The sequence below is a fragment of the Vitis riparia genome, chromosome 14 (assembly GCF_004353265.1).
Source record: "Vitis riparia cultivar Riparia Gloire de Montpellier isolate 1030 chromosome 14, EGFV_Vit.rip_1.0, whole genome shotgun sequence".
NCBI lineage: Eukaryota > Viridiplantae > Streptophyta > Magnoliopsida > Vitales > Vitaceae > Vitis > Vitis riparia.
The window spans coordinates 7,786,717-7,801,911 of NC_048444.1; the positions used below are offsets into that span (position 1 = coordinate 7,786,717).

At 34.6% G+C, this 15,195-nt stretch overlaps 1 protein-coding gene across 6 annotated transcripts; it reads left to right on the forward strand.

Moving 5' to 3' along the window:
* The first annotated feature begins 2,011 nt into the window (after nt 1-2,011).
* Nucleotides 2,012-15,110, forward strand: LOC117930355. 6 transcript variants are annotated; one of them, XR_004653903.1, is made up of 7 exons: nt 2,012-2,094; nt 2,312-2,376; nt 10,315-10,396; nt 12,666-12,817; nt 12,922-13,926; nt 14,015-14,165; nt 14,739-15,110. XR_004653903.1 is itself a non-coding variant. In XM_034850977.1 (6 exons), coding segments are annotated over exons 1-5 (396 nt in total). In that variant the 5' UTR covers nt 2,012-2,092; the 3' UTR covers nt 14,110-14,165; nt 14,739-15,110. The 6 variants fall into 6 exon arrangements, 1 of the variants encoding a protein (XP_034706868.1); XR_004653904.1 differs by having other exon boundaries at nt 12,926-13,926; XR_004653905.1 differs by having other exon boundaries at nt 13,016-13,926.
* Nucleotides 15,111-15,195: the final 85 nt, after the last annotated feature.

Genomic DNA, 15,195 nt, shown 5'->3' on the forward strand with positions numbered 1-15,195 from the left:
TCTAAAAAAGTTATTAGTTTTCAAATTTTTGAAAAGTATTTTTAAAAATAACTTGTACTAAGGAATCAAAATACCTCATAATTGAAATGAATTAAAATCCAATTTATAATTGAGATTTTATTTACATTGAAATCACTTTTGAATTTCATTATCATCATCATTTAAATTAGACAAATATAAGAATAAATGAGAAAATGAATGAGTATGAGATATTCATTTATACTCCTCCTTCTTTAATACCAAACACGTCCTAAAAGTAATTAGGATTATACTGTCTCTAATCATTTCGATATTACTCTTTGATAATATAAATATTATTGTTAACCATTTAGGTACTACTTTTAATTTATTTTTTTATATATGGGAAAAATAAAAATTCTTGAACCAAAATATAACATCGCCCCGAAAATGGGTAACTATTGAATAATGATGAAATGAAATCTATAAGATGACATAATCTCTAAAGCATTCTCATAACCTTGAGCATTAGGTGGCATGTCAAGGTCATGTTGGGTCCATGGTTAAACATGCTTTAAAGGATCAAAGGGGAACATCAAGGGACCCAAGAGTAGTATTTCAATATTAGAAAAAGGAAAATGGAGGAAGAAAGATGAGGGGCCATGGATGAAAAAATTGTTGGCTAAATTTGTGGTTTTATGTGAGCTAGATGAGGATGGGTAGTGAGATGGAAAGGTGAGTTGGAGATTAGGATGAATTGAAAGGAGGATGGTTGTGGTGGGGTGTTTGGGGTTGTAAATTAGCGGATGGATAGTGGGTGGAGGGGTCCTTGGATTAGAAAGAGAGGCCAAATAGAATTTGTTACTAGGCCTCCTCCCACCAATCAACACTCTTCTTTGATCTTTCAACTATAAAATCAAATTCTAGATCACGGGGGAAGAAGAAAGTGACATAGGCTTGTATGATATCTACCACCATTTTGTAGGAGCTATTATTTTGTTTGCAATTTGTAGAATCTAATCTAGTGGAATTATGAAAAGAGATGAATGGAGAGGAGCCTAATTGCCTAAACCATGGGCTCTCTTTAAACCCTAGGGCCATTTTTATAATTGCCATGATTAACTTCACCCCATAAAACTATTAGGAAATATTAGATCATCTCAACATTAGAATAGTGAACCAAATAAAATGTGATATGCTCTCGCTTTTATTTCTATTCATTTCAATCCTCAAATACCGAGCATATCTTAAGAAAAATGTCATTATTGACTAAATAATATGCTAAATTAGGAGAAAGAAAAAAACCTAAAGAAATTTAGATCATGACATGAAGTTACAAATAATAAAATTAAGATATAAAAAAACAAGATCAGATATAAATAACAAAACCAAACTTGTTACAAAATAGTGATCAATCCTATTGATTAGATTTTTTTTTTTTGTATACATTCATATGAGAATGTATCGACCTATCAAATTATTATAATGGGGATCTTATTTTCATTAAATGTGATTTATGTAAAATTAAGGGCATTTTTTTTTCATGTACATACTCAACAAATAATTTTCATTAAATGTAATTTTTATTTTATTTGTGATTTCAAAAATTAAAACCAATAGAAATATTACATACTAATTGTTGAAGATACAAGGGACTTATATCATGTTTGATATGATTATATCTTTTAGTGGATGGATTTTTGAAACAAAAATTACGAAAAGAAGATATTTTAATTCAACATTCAAATAATTTTTTTTGAAACCCTTTCCAAAAAAAATTTCTACAAAAGAAATTTATTTTCAACTTTATTAAAATACATTTAAAGGTGAGAAAATAGAAGCAAATGCTCAAAAAAAATTTAAAATAAAATTAAGAACAAAACAATGTTTAAAAAATAAAAAATAAAAATATATTTTCGGTACAGCCCGGCCCAAACCCACTGTTTTGCTAAGCCCATGGGCTATAACTGAGCGCCAATCCAGTAGCGCCCAGCTCAGTAAATCAAGCTATATGCACCAATCAATGAGCGCCACGAATCACCTGCATCATCACAAGAAAGAAGACCAACCTCCTCCACTCTGTGCACAGATTTGATGCAACGGAGTGAAACCCAGATTTCGTGTTGTGAATAAAATGTGGGTTTTATATATTTTCAAACTTTACGTCTATTCTGATTGTTGATTGTTGATTTTTTTTTTTTTTTTTTTATCCCTAGAATGAGAAAGATGTGTGTTCTCTAAATATAAAAACAATCAATTTTTTTCATCATAGTGTGGCCTTGGTTTGATTTTGCATTATAAACTGTTACATTATTGAAATGGGTTTTCTTCCTTTTATTGTTATGTTGGGCAGGTTTTCCTTGATGATGACAATGAGCAGAAACCGGAGTTATGTGGAATTTGGGCACATAAGCCAGGGTAGGCCTCACTACCACTCTTGGGTCCCTTTGATTGCTCTTTATCTTTGTGTGCGGTCTCCATAATATTCGTATTCTCTTTCTACTATTCTGTAATAAAGTTTTAGTGTTATGGTGTTGGTGTGCTAATTGATATGATTATGTGGATGAATATGGAGTTGCTTTTTATTTTGGATTTTAGGATCTTAATTGCCTGTAAAATGGTGCATGTGTGACAGTGAAAGGATACTGAAAATTTGAAGGACTACGCCCATGGGCTCCAATGAATTTGAGCAATGGCGACATGTCAAGGCAAGAGCTTAGGTTAGTTGAGGAGTGGGGAATTCACATAGCTTCCTTAGGATATGAAACCCTTAGGTTGCATATTGGTACTTTAGAATTACAAAACAAGATCTGTTGCTAAGGTAAGCCATGGAGGCTTGGCTCATTGTTGAGGGATGGGTGGGGTGAAGGAGAAGATCCCCTGCTCATTTCCTTGTAACCAAAAAAGAGAAGAAAAGGCATGGATTTCGGGTGGGGAATATGATGGATGTATACTTATCAATGCTAAGTTGATGAAGTTTAACGGTTTCCACCTCCACCTCAGTGGTCAGTCAACTTAATCACCAATCACCTAGCGGCCATAATCATGAAGTTTCCATAGTTGTTGGTTGTAATTGTCAACAGTGATCTTCCTCTTAAAGTTTAGTCACCAGATGTAATATTTTTGTAAATAGCTCTCATCTCTCAGTGCTTATTTGAATGCCATGAATGAGAATAATGTTTGTAACTTTTCCCCATTGTTAAACATTGCAGGTCTTCATGGTATAAGCTATCCTGAGTATTTCTTTTTAGCCATGGAATAAGAGAGTGCAGAAAGCACCCAAACACTCATTGTTATTACCCCCATTTCACCTTCCTACTCATACCCAGTTAACCTCATCCCCATAAGCTCTGCCGCCCAATTACCTCTGAAACTAATCCCCTCTAATTATCCATATTGGCATGTTCGGTTCTATAATCTATTCTTTAATCATGATCTTCTTGGTTATCTTGACAGCTTTTTTCCCTGCTCAAATTCAACTACAGATTCCAGGGGAACCTCGAGGCCAAAACCACTCCTACATGTTTTGGCAGCACCATGATCAGTTAATTCTTCATGGCATTTTGGCTTCACCATCTAAGACTGTTATTGATCTTGTGTTATCTGTCAAAACTAGTCCAGAAGCATGGGTGTGTCTGAAATTAGTCGAAAAGCATTTTGTGTCTGGAAAAGCTTTATGCTAAAGGTCTCACTCCAGAATTATTTCCTTCAAAGATCACTTGATGGGTACAACTTGTGGCTGTAAAACCATCTCAGAGTTTCTTCACTCTCTCAAGGCTATTACTGATAAACTTGCCATCATTGGAGCACCTCTAAGTGATGATGATATTCTTATTTACTGTCTTTGTGGTCTTGGTCCCCAATACAAAGGAGCTATTGCTGCCATTCGGCTTCAAGGCAGTGCTCTCTGCTTTGAAGATCTTCATGACAAACTCAGGGAACATGAAGAATTCCTTAAGCATCCAAAACTGTCTCCTATCATGGCTAATGCCACTACTGAAACTATTCTCAATGTTCCAATACCAAACCTGTACCTAATTATCCTAAAGGCAACAAAAAGCCAAACCACAATCAATCGCAATGTGGTTTTTCAACTCTCAACATGCTACCACCAGATCCACAGAATGTTTTCAAATGCAAGCAAGGCAATGTAGCCAAAACATTGTCATCTGTTGATTTGTGGCAAACGGGGACATGGTGTGTGACAATGCTATTAAAATTTTCCCCAAAACTGTCCTGCACCAATGGCTCATCACACTAGTACTATAACCTACACTCACAATAGCAATTGACTCATGGACTTAACTGCATCTCATCATGTTTTCTCTGAACATTCTCATCTATATTTGCATCAACCATATCAGGGTCCTGATGATCATAAGCATGATGTGTGCTATTAGCACTATGAAATCTACACCATGTTCCATGTCTCCCCCTTTTGCTGTAGTTGGGATCAAAGCCTCCTCTCAACTTTGGCACAATCCTCTTGATCATCCCTCTTGTAAAATTATGATTTTTCTTGTTTAGTCTAATTTGTTACCTTTGTCATAACAGAGTATCAACAGTTTCTCATTGGTGTGTCTTGCGTTCATCGCTTACCTTCTGGAATTTCTTCTTTGACTTGTTGTGGTCCACTTGATTTGATATACACCAATGTTTGAGGTGTTGCCCTTGTTTTATAGTTTTATTTGTTATGTTATCTTTGTTGATCACTTTACCAAATACACCTGACCATACCCTTTATGTCACAAATCTGGTGTTTGCTCCGGGTTTACTCACTGTAAATCTGTAGTAGAGAAATACTTCAAAACTCCAGCTGTTACTGTATTCTGGTGGTGGTGGTGGTGAGTCTGCAACTTTAAAATAAGTTTTTGCAACTTTTGGCATTCAACACTTAAAGAAACCCCTCAACATAGTGGCTCTGCATAAAGAAGAGATCAAAACATAGTTGAAACCGGCCTCAATCTTCTTCATAATGCTTCCCTACTTCTTTGTTTTTAGACATCTGCCTTTCAAACAGCCTCTTACCTTACCAATAGGGTACCCACAGCAGTGCTAAATGTTAGATCACCATTTGACATCATCAATACTTGGTTAACTTCATCATCAATCATCCAGTGGGTGTATTCATCACATTTCCATAGTTGTTTGTTGTTGTTGTCAACTAAAATCATCCTCCTAAAGTTTAGGCACCAGTTGTAGTATTGATGTAAATAGCTCTCTCCTTTATATACTAATTTGAATCCTGAACAGAAAGATGAATTAAGAATGAACTTCTAATTCATATTGCTACTGTATACATACAATCTAAATCCGTTTAAGGGAATAACTTATTCACAAGAAATAATTCAAAGAATAAAATATAAATAGGAAATAATTCAAAGAATAAAATATTCTGAAATATTCTAAAGAATAAAATTTTCAAATCTGACCATTCTCAGAAGTCTGAATGTTGAAGGAATCCCCCGAAACCAAAATACTCTAGACATTGTAGAGAAATTGTTTAAGGAAGAGAAAAAAAATCTGGTACTTGGGAAAGAACAAAAAATCTGGAATATGAACCAAATTGAGGAAATAGAGAAAATTCTAATAAAAGACCAAATAAATGCTGAATTTTTATTTATTTATTTATTTATTTTTTGTGAGTGGTTTCGTCCTAAGGTTTAGGGCGACTCTAATACCATGAACACAAAGACGAATTGAGAATGAATTTCTAATTCATATTGCTACCATGTACATACAATCATATTTATAGATACAATGGTCTAAAACTATTTAAGGGAATAACTTATTTACAAGAAATAATTCAAAGAATAAAATATTCTAAAATATTCTCAATATGGATGATACTTCCAAATTTTCAACAGTGAATCTCTAATCTTTCCATAAATGTCATGAATGAGAAAGTGTACAACTTCTCCTTTTGCCAAATATTGCAGCTCTTCAAAGTTCTACCAAATAGAATTACGAACTTTTTTTCCAAAGGGAGAACCATCAAAGGATATAAACAAGACTTGAAAGTGTTTAAAGAGTTTGAACAAAAGCTTTATAAGGGGTGAAAATTTTTATATGGATTTTGGTTTAAAAAAAAAAAAATTATATGGATGCCCCTTACATTCTCCGAGACAATCCTTGTAATAACCTTCAAAAAGATTATTACTTGATAGTGATTGACATATTTTTGGATTGTATATTGCTAACTAGAAATTCCTTGAGGCATAGGTCGAGTGGCAAAAGGTTTGGGTGGGGGTGTGGAAAGTTCCATGTTCAAGTCCCATCAAGGACAAAGAAAAAAAAAACGAGTTTATCTATTGTATGAAATTTTATCTGTAGTGCCAAATTTGAAATGAAATGGTTGTTCTCTAATGTTACATCCAAATCTAGAACTGTGATAGCCTTACGGCTAATTCATCAAGCCTCGCCTTGAGGTAAGCCTCAAGGTGTAAGACTCAATAGCCTTTTAAAACATTGATGATAGTTGTGGAAAGACTAATTTTCTTCATAGTTCCTTCTGCTTTTAAATTTTCTTTCCTAGTGTGTGCACCTTAAAAAAAGCTTTGGTGCTATATGGCAACATAATAGAGTTTAATAAAATTTTATGTTAGATTGATGGCATTTGTTGATTTAGACTCTTCTTATAATATGACAAACATAATGCAGTTTAGAGATAATTTTATGTTAGATTGATAACAAAAGCTAATTTAGATTCTTCTTGTCACATAATAAAGTAAACACGTTGCATGATCATATAATGAAGCTCACTTTTAATCCTTATGCTGAGAGAACTTCTAGATGCTTCAAGATATTTGCTTCATTTAATCCTGATTTTTGCTTGGAAACAATTCCAATTGTGTGTTAATATATTTATCATAGTTCAAAGGTTAAGAATTGCCTTGTAATACAAGTTGTTGAAGGCAAAAATAAAATAAAAAATAGAAGACTGCAGCTGCAAGACATTAGGTAGTACAGTGGGAGGGACATAGGTTTATGCAAAAGTTGCAAGATATTAATGCAAAGTTGAAAATCTGGAACAAGGTTATTTTTATAGAGATCAAAGAAAGGAAGCCATCTTGGCAAACGATGCTAGGGCTGATTCTTGTGAGGGGGAAGGGGTTTTTATCAATCTAGTTGGTTGTTCAAAGGGCTAATAAAGCAGAATTGGAGGAAGAGATGTGTTTGGATAAAAAAATCTAAAGTTAAATGGGCTAAGGAGAGGGATTGTAATTCAAAATATTTCCATAGGATAGCTAGTGGAAGAAGGGGAAAAAAATGATCAAATTACGAGGATACCTAGCATACCTCTATTGACATGATATGACTAAGGATGAAAATATTGGTTTTTACAAAAAATATCGATTGTTGGATTTTATGAATATATCGAGAAATATCGATGGAAATTTTGGCAAAAATATTGATGAGGGAAAAACTCCAAAAAGTGATAGAAGAAATAATAATAAACCTACTTAAGTTCTTTTATTGAAGAAATTGATAGATGTATGATATAATTTGTGACATTCAACAACAATATACAAAATTTGAAAATACATTTTATATACATTTATCTAATTTGGATGTATTCAATGATTCAAAAGAAATAATAACATATGTATAATTTTTTTAAATATATTTATAAATTTAAAATTTTCATAAATTTAATTAATGTACAAAAAGATATAAAGAAAGACTCATTACAAAAAAAAAATATGATAATGATTTTTATATTTTTAAGAATTAGTTAAATAGAATTGAATATAATACCATTCAAATTGATTAATTTATTAAGGTTTTATTTTAATATTTGGTGCTTGGTGTTTAGTATGAATTTATTAAAAAGCAAATTTATTTATTTTTAATGAAAGTATGAGATAAAAACCATATATATAGTATTTAGGATTAATAACACTAAGGGTGACACAACCCAAGTTTTTTTTGATAGACAAAGGCAGATTGAGTGGAACAAAGAAGTCTTTGTAAATGTTATGGTCAAGAAGGCAAAAGCTCTTGCTCAGATCCATTTTTGGGATTCTAAGGAGAGAGTCTCTCCTTGTTTAATTGAGGATTTAGAGGCTAGAAGGATGGCTTTGGAAGAGTACAGAAAGTAGGCTTTAATGGAAGAAACTCCATGTATCTAAAGAAATTTGGAAGGGATGGAGATAAGAACACTAAGTTTTTTCACAAAATGGCCAATGAATGGTGGAGCCATTACCATGGCATACAGTTTGAGGTTTGAATCCCATTCCAACATAAAAATTCTAGAGTTTGACCGAGTTTGGGTTGTATTGACCATATAAGCTTTGACCAAGTTTGACCCAAAAAATCAGAATTATTGGGAATTTATCGGAAAAAACCCCATATATCCAAAAAAATCCAGAAAAACTCTTGTGTCAAGGGCCACTGAAATCCAAAACTTCAGCAAAAAGTGGGGATGGGGAAATTTTCATCCTTAGATATGACAATGGTGTGGGTGTGGGATTTTATATCTTTTTTCTATGTGTTTACTTATCAAAAAAATAAAAATGGTGTGGGTGTGGGATTCTTGATGAATACATTTTTTCTTTTATTATCATATCTAATTACCATTCAAGATCCTTTTCTAAAGCAAAATGCCCATATCGTAACATTTGAGATGTGAAGGATTATACAACTAGATAAACAAGTGCTCCAGATATACTGTACTAAACCAATGTAACATTGGCTATTGAATGTCCTGTTTGGATTGGCTTTATAGAAGCTAAAAACCTTGCTTTAAGCACAATGAAATCTTCCATTCGTGTGTGGGTGATTTTAATAAAAGTGCTTTTCACTTTAAAATGACCTTAACATGTAAGGATAATGTTGTTTCTCATGAAAGCCCCTTTTTAGCTTTTGGGGGAAGTTCAAATTTGTTTCATATTTAACACAACTTTCATAGTACCATGATTGTACCTTGGAAATAGTGACCTTAGCTTCTATTTAAATCCAAATGCAAAAGAATTGTTCCAACCAAGACCTTCATCAGTCTTATTGAGGACTAGGAATGAATGAAAATGCTTAAAGTTGTACTAGCCCTCTCCTAGGATTTTTTTCATCTTTATATGCAAATCTAGGTGATTTAAGTGTCATTTTCCAAGATGACTGGCAAGGTAATTATGGAGAGAATTTGGTAAAGCCCAATGTGAGTTGTTTATGACATACCATATCCATACAAATCCATTTAAAGAAAAATAGCTCCCAAGATAACAAATTTGGAAGTCATTGAGAAATCCAGGTGAATACCTATGTAGATGTAGATTGTGATGGCCTTCTTCATTATGATGTCCTAGGACCTGGAAAGTTATTGGGTCCTTGCTTCCGGTTAGGCTTGATTGAAGATTTGCTGCTACTGCCTCATTAGTATTTGTTCCCATACAAGAAAAATTCTATGGATGGAATTCAAAGCTAGAGCTAATTATTTTTATGGATAGAAGTCATTATATAAGACCCTTACTAATGTTCTTCTCAAGCCTTATTTAGTTTACATTATACAACACATGAATGCAACTGTGGCTCCCATTGTTGGAAGTGCCCTTGGCATTGACAGGAGGCAGACCAGACCATGTTTGGGGAAATAGTGTGCTGGAGTGGTTAGGTATGCATAAACTATATGGAAAAATTTAGTGTTGAAATCGTGATGTCATGTTATCTAGTTAACCCATGTATTATCTGAGGGAGCTTAATGATCTATTTGGGCTACAAGTTATGCAGCTCCAGGACACTCATGACTGAACTAAAACAATAATGTGGGATCTGCAATAGACAAATGAGCATTACTTAGGACTAAAATTGATCCTTTTGCTGAGATGAGTATTGTTTACTTGCCTACCTTTGGTGTTATATCAAGAATAAGAGCAAGAATCTTATGCTCAGTGCCTGCTGAGTGGACAAAGAATGAAGTCTAGCCCACTGGCAGTGCAGACAGGGACACCTCAATTGGATACAGTTTACGCCATTGTTTAGCAAGGGACTCGACCAAAAAATCAAAAGCTTGGTTGAGCTTGAATAATTTTCCCAGCAGAAAACTGTGTACCACAGTCTCACATACACCAAATGATTGCCTCCATGAAAGCTGCAAAGCTCTGCATCTTTCCTTTTCCTCAGGCTGAACTTCATTCTTCCAGTTGCATATCCTTTACACAGGTGATAAAGGGAAGTTGTCCTTTTTAAATTATCACTAGCTAAAATCAACACTTCATTTGATTTGACCTCTATGGACTTTGCTTCTTATTTCATTTCAAACTTTACTCCAAAAGTGTAATTCTAACTGGGAATTGAATGGATATGGAAATGTAAGTCTGTAAATTTTAATTAATATGAATTTATGTTCTATTTTATATTTAGGAGATGGTGATTTGCAAGTGAGACGAGAAAGTAACGTAAAGAAGATTTCTACTGTGTACTCAGTGGACTTACCGACAATGGTGTAAGAATCTCTTTTGTGAAGAAAAGTACTGATACTTGACCAATGGCAGGGCAGAAATGGATAATTTGAGGGCCAAAGGATCAGTTAGGACCACGACTTAATTAAGCTTGACCAGGCTTGGGTGAGATTCAGAGCAGATAAGAGTATCGGAGTTCAGAGCCATCCCATTAACTTTCGTGGATGTCTTCATCTCTCTTTTCTGTGGCTGAACTTTGGGCTCAAACACCATTACTCCACCAAAGTGAAGATTGCAATCCACTTTTCTTAAAGCTCACCAGAAATGATGCACTCTTCACTTTGATTTTGAATTTGTGAGCTTTGGTTCTCATTCCACCTAAACCCAGAAATACAAGAGTGATAATCAATAATTTGTGGAACTCAATTGGTACTCATAAAATGAAAAGAAATTTTTTTATTAACATAGAGAAATTTTATATGCTTTTGCAAGTAGGAGATTTATATATGATTAAGAATCACCAAGTCTCAAACTGGGCCCTGCAAGAGATATAATGGTTAATGTAGTAGTTGACATCCTTGCCATCTTTCTTGGCATAATATCTTGTGTCTAAGTTAATGAGAAAGCTCTGTTTCTTGACCAATGTCAGGCCAGGAATAGATACTTAAGGACCTATCAGTGAGGACCTTGACAAAAAGTTAAGTTGACAAGGCTCAGACAATATTCAGAATATACAAGAAGATATCAAAGCTTTAGAGCTATCTGAAAATAACTTCCACGAGCCTTATCTCTCTTTTCTATGACTGAACTTTGTTCTGGCATATCTTTACCTCCATAAAAGTGAAAAGTGCAGTTCACCTTTTCCTAAAGACACCTAGTGAGAGTACACTTGCATTGCCAATGGGAATATGCAGACAAAATAGTTATAGACTAACAACTTATGTGCTTTTACGAGATGGCAGAGATGAAATCCTCATTTATAAAATCTCCTAGTATAATTCTTAAACTATGCTTCAGGAAAGATTAGGTATTTGTTGTTATAGTTCTTTTTCCATGCTATTTCTGTTGGCACAACTGAAACTGTGGGAAGAACCTTTGTCTCATTGAGTGAACAAAAAGCAGGTATGCTTAAACTGGCATAGACCATATTCATGGAAAACATGAGGGAGTCGGGCATTAGAACCTTTTAATAGTAACCTCTATGAGTCTCCTCACTTTTCTTTTGTGGCCTATCTTTGTTGCTGCAAACTTTGCCTCCTTAAAAGTAAAAGGTGTGATTCTCTTTTCTTAAAGATCGTTAGTGAGATACTGAGAGTATATTTGCCATTTATATTGTTGAAGTTTGTATTTTTTGTTATTCTTTCCAACCAAAACCCAAAATAGAAGGGTTATGATTGAAAATTTATGAATTTGTTATAAGGCATCAGACCCATGATTGAAGAGTGTATAAACAGTCACAAATGGCACAAAGGGATTCATTACTCAAAGCCAAATATTTGCTTTGAAGGCTTTGGTTGATTTTGAGTGGACCAGATGGAGAATAACAGATCATGACGTATAATGTTCTATGTCATAAATATTAAATACCATTACAAAATTGCCCAGTTAAAATTTCAAAGTATACATTAGGAAAGATGGCTTAGTTGTGGTTGTTATTCATACATCTCTCAAATGTGTAGATCTTAAACATTGTTCATCTGCACAAGAACAGTTTGATCACCACAGCCATCTTTTTATGTAGTAGTAACTCACATTAGAGGGCAACAGACAACATGTTCATCAATGCAATTACAATGATGAGCTTGAGATGGATGGTAAAATAAGAAGGTCAAGATAGAAATGGGATCATCAGAAAAATCTTGTTTGCTACCCTAATAGTTTGCACAGTGGCAATATAAATTGAGATGGTTTGTTAATGCCCACACTCAGGAGAATATTAATGACACTGAGAGCATGCAATTTGGTTCAAATTGAATGAGCTAAAAACTAGAGAAATGTAAAGAAAAGGATAATGATAAAATTAGTGGAAAATATTTATACACTCAAACTTCGATTGAAACAACTGTCTTTGGAATGCTGCAAGTAGAAGCATATACTCATTCGATTCCCTACCCTGGATTAAGATCCCCATCTGATGGGTCCCCAAAGCTTGTCACTTTGGGTCACATCACCTTTGGTCTGTACTTTGTGGAAAAGATTTCTAAAGCATCGTCAATCCTTTGTTTTTTTATCAGAAGTATCACTCTCTTGTGGAACTATTTGAAATAAAGTGTCTTCTGCACTAGTAGAAATTTATGGGTGATTATATTGTAGTGCACAGGTGTACAAAGGGACCTGCAATGATCTTCACTTGATTCCTATTCAAAGGTGTACATGCCAAAACACTTACAATCGGAAGTGGATTAGAAAATCCCAAAAAAGCTGCAGTTCTGAAGAGGGAAGTTGTGGGCATTCTTCCTTGTCTGGTATGGCTTTCTACATACAATGTTTTTAATCCTTATTCAAACCTGTACTCTTTTAGGCTTGACTAGTATGTGGTTGCTTATTTGTTTATCTTTCCTTACATAAGCTAGAGACAAAGGAGTTTTTATGGTCAAGCTGGAGAAGACCCTTCTCAACTTTTCTCCCTGAGATTCTTTCAGTTTTTCTCATTGGACATGCAGGGAAGCGAGGTGTAGCTTTGAAGCACTTCTTCTTGGCTTTTTGTCTGGGATGAGAGGCTATAAATATCAGCTTGTAATAAAAATAATTTTAATGTCCATCCATGTTAAGTTCACTAGTATGGTGGAACTTTTTGTGTCCAAATCCTTCACTTTCCAGAACATTCAACTCCTCTAAACTCAGAATTTTTTTAAGTAATAAGATTTGGAAATTAACAGAAGTTAGCTCTTACTGGGAAGATATCTATTTAGCTCTTCAGATTCATGGAAAGGAGCATTTGTCATCTATTTTTGGTGGTGAATTATCCATGATGACGGAACTAGAATCTGAAGCCAATGCTCAGTGAATGCTGAGTGGCTAAACTGACAGTGTCTAGCATATTGGTAGTGCAGAAATGGACACAAATTAAAAGTCTTGGTTGAGCTTGAACAATATGCGTAGTGGACAGGAGGATGTTACAGTTGTAGGCATGTCAAATATTGGTTTTCCTGAGAATCTCTCGTGTTCCTTGCCATCTGGCTCAACTTTGATCCGATGTGAATATCTCTTAGAAAGGTGAAAAAGTGTGCAAAAGTGCAGCCCCCTTTCTTAAAGATTGGTGAGGGCCTACCTTTCACTTCTTAGGTACCTTTGCCAAGTTAGATACTCTTTCCACACAAACCTAAAACCCAAAACTGTAACTACAACTTCAACTGAAAAAGTTACTAATTGTAAACCAGTAACTTATCAAAATCTAATTTATTGTTTATCAATTTTCATTCTTTTTAAGGGCTAAGCACTCTTTCTATGGTATACATGTTGATGGAAGTGAGCATGGGATGGGATACCTTCACCTGAAGGTGGTATTAGAAGCCTGTCTTATTGTGGAAGAGCTTCTAATTCTTTCAATTGTGCAAACCTGTTTCCAATAAAAGTAAAGTCTATGTATACACTTCAACATTTGCCATTCACTATACTGGAAGTATAACGTCACTGACAACGGATAAGAATCTTGATCTCAGTGCTGAGTGGAGAAAAAGCGCTCATGCCTGCCGAATGGCCTTTCGTAAATGGCTACATCAAGATCCCAAGGATCATTGACACCCTCAAACGTTAAAGTGAAAAAGCGCAGCACCTCAGCCAGGTCCAGTGATATTATGGAAGGCAGCACAGGTACTAATCCTTAGGGCCATAACGTATAACCTCCATGTGATCCTTTCCCTTTAGCCCTTTACTGTCTATTACTTCGGTTTTTTCTTTTTCCTTTCTTTTCACTTCTCTTGAAGTTCTTTCTCCCATTAGGTTGCTAGAAAGCAAAAGCTGTGATCAACTTATTATCATATCATGATTTTCTGCATTGAAAAGCACAATCATGGAAATAGAGTATTGATTCTGTTGGAGGCCGCCCTCATCATTGTCGTAACGATTCTGGATGCTATGCTATTGAAGTATTTTGCATGATATAAGATCAATACATTATGAATGAATGGCCTCTTAAAGCTGTCTCCAAAATACAAATGAAAAGGGAAACAAATTCGCTTTTGTTCATTTTGGAGGATGATAGAATTTTCTATCAGCAGTTTGTCTTGTGCTTGTCAACTAAAGGAGTTATTAGCTTTCTAGAATCATTTCTTAGATCAGTTTTCCCTGATAAAGTACCAGATAGAGCCAAAGATACATCAGTATAAGAACTGCATCTGTGTTAAAATTATTGAAAAATGCCTGATATAAGCCCTTCTATTGCAGGGATGGGCATGGTTCAGTGGATGGGAATAATAACTGGATATTTCATGTGAAAAGACCAAGACCCACAGGGTAGCATGGACCCCAATCAAAAGCCTGAAAGCTCCGCCAAGCTCGAATCACATTCACAACAGACAAGAAGGTATTACCGGACACTAGAGCTATGCAAGCTGTGTACCATTGCTTCCTTTATTTTTCCTTTCCATGTGGCTGAACTTTCTACACTTTCCTACATTTTCTGAATCCTTTATTCCAGAAAGGAAGTAGAGCATCCATTCATTTCTTATGGAATGGGGTTTCTTTCTTCTTTTTTTTATCCTTTTTTTGGAGGGGTGGAATGTAGTAGACATGATTTCTTATGGTTGACCTATTTAATTTGCTGTTGCTTCCCTTCCAACCCAATCTTCTGAGTCAAGAGAATAACCAAAACAAAACAAAAAAACTCAAATGGGAATGAGTA

What these genes read in the sequence shown, in the direction of transcription:
- LOC117930355 (XM_034850977.1), top strand. An exon ending in GTGGACTTACCGACAATGGT is followed by an intron (nt 10,397 to 12,665) that starts GTAAGAATCTCT and finishes ATTATATTGTAG; the next exon opens with TGCACAGGTGTACAAAGGGA. An exon ending in TGGGCATTCTTCCTTGTCTG is followed by an intron (nt 12,818 to 14,014) that starts GTATGGCTTTCT and finishes TCTTGATCTCAG; the next exon opens with TGCTGAGTGGAGAAAAAGCG.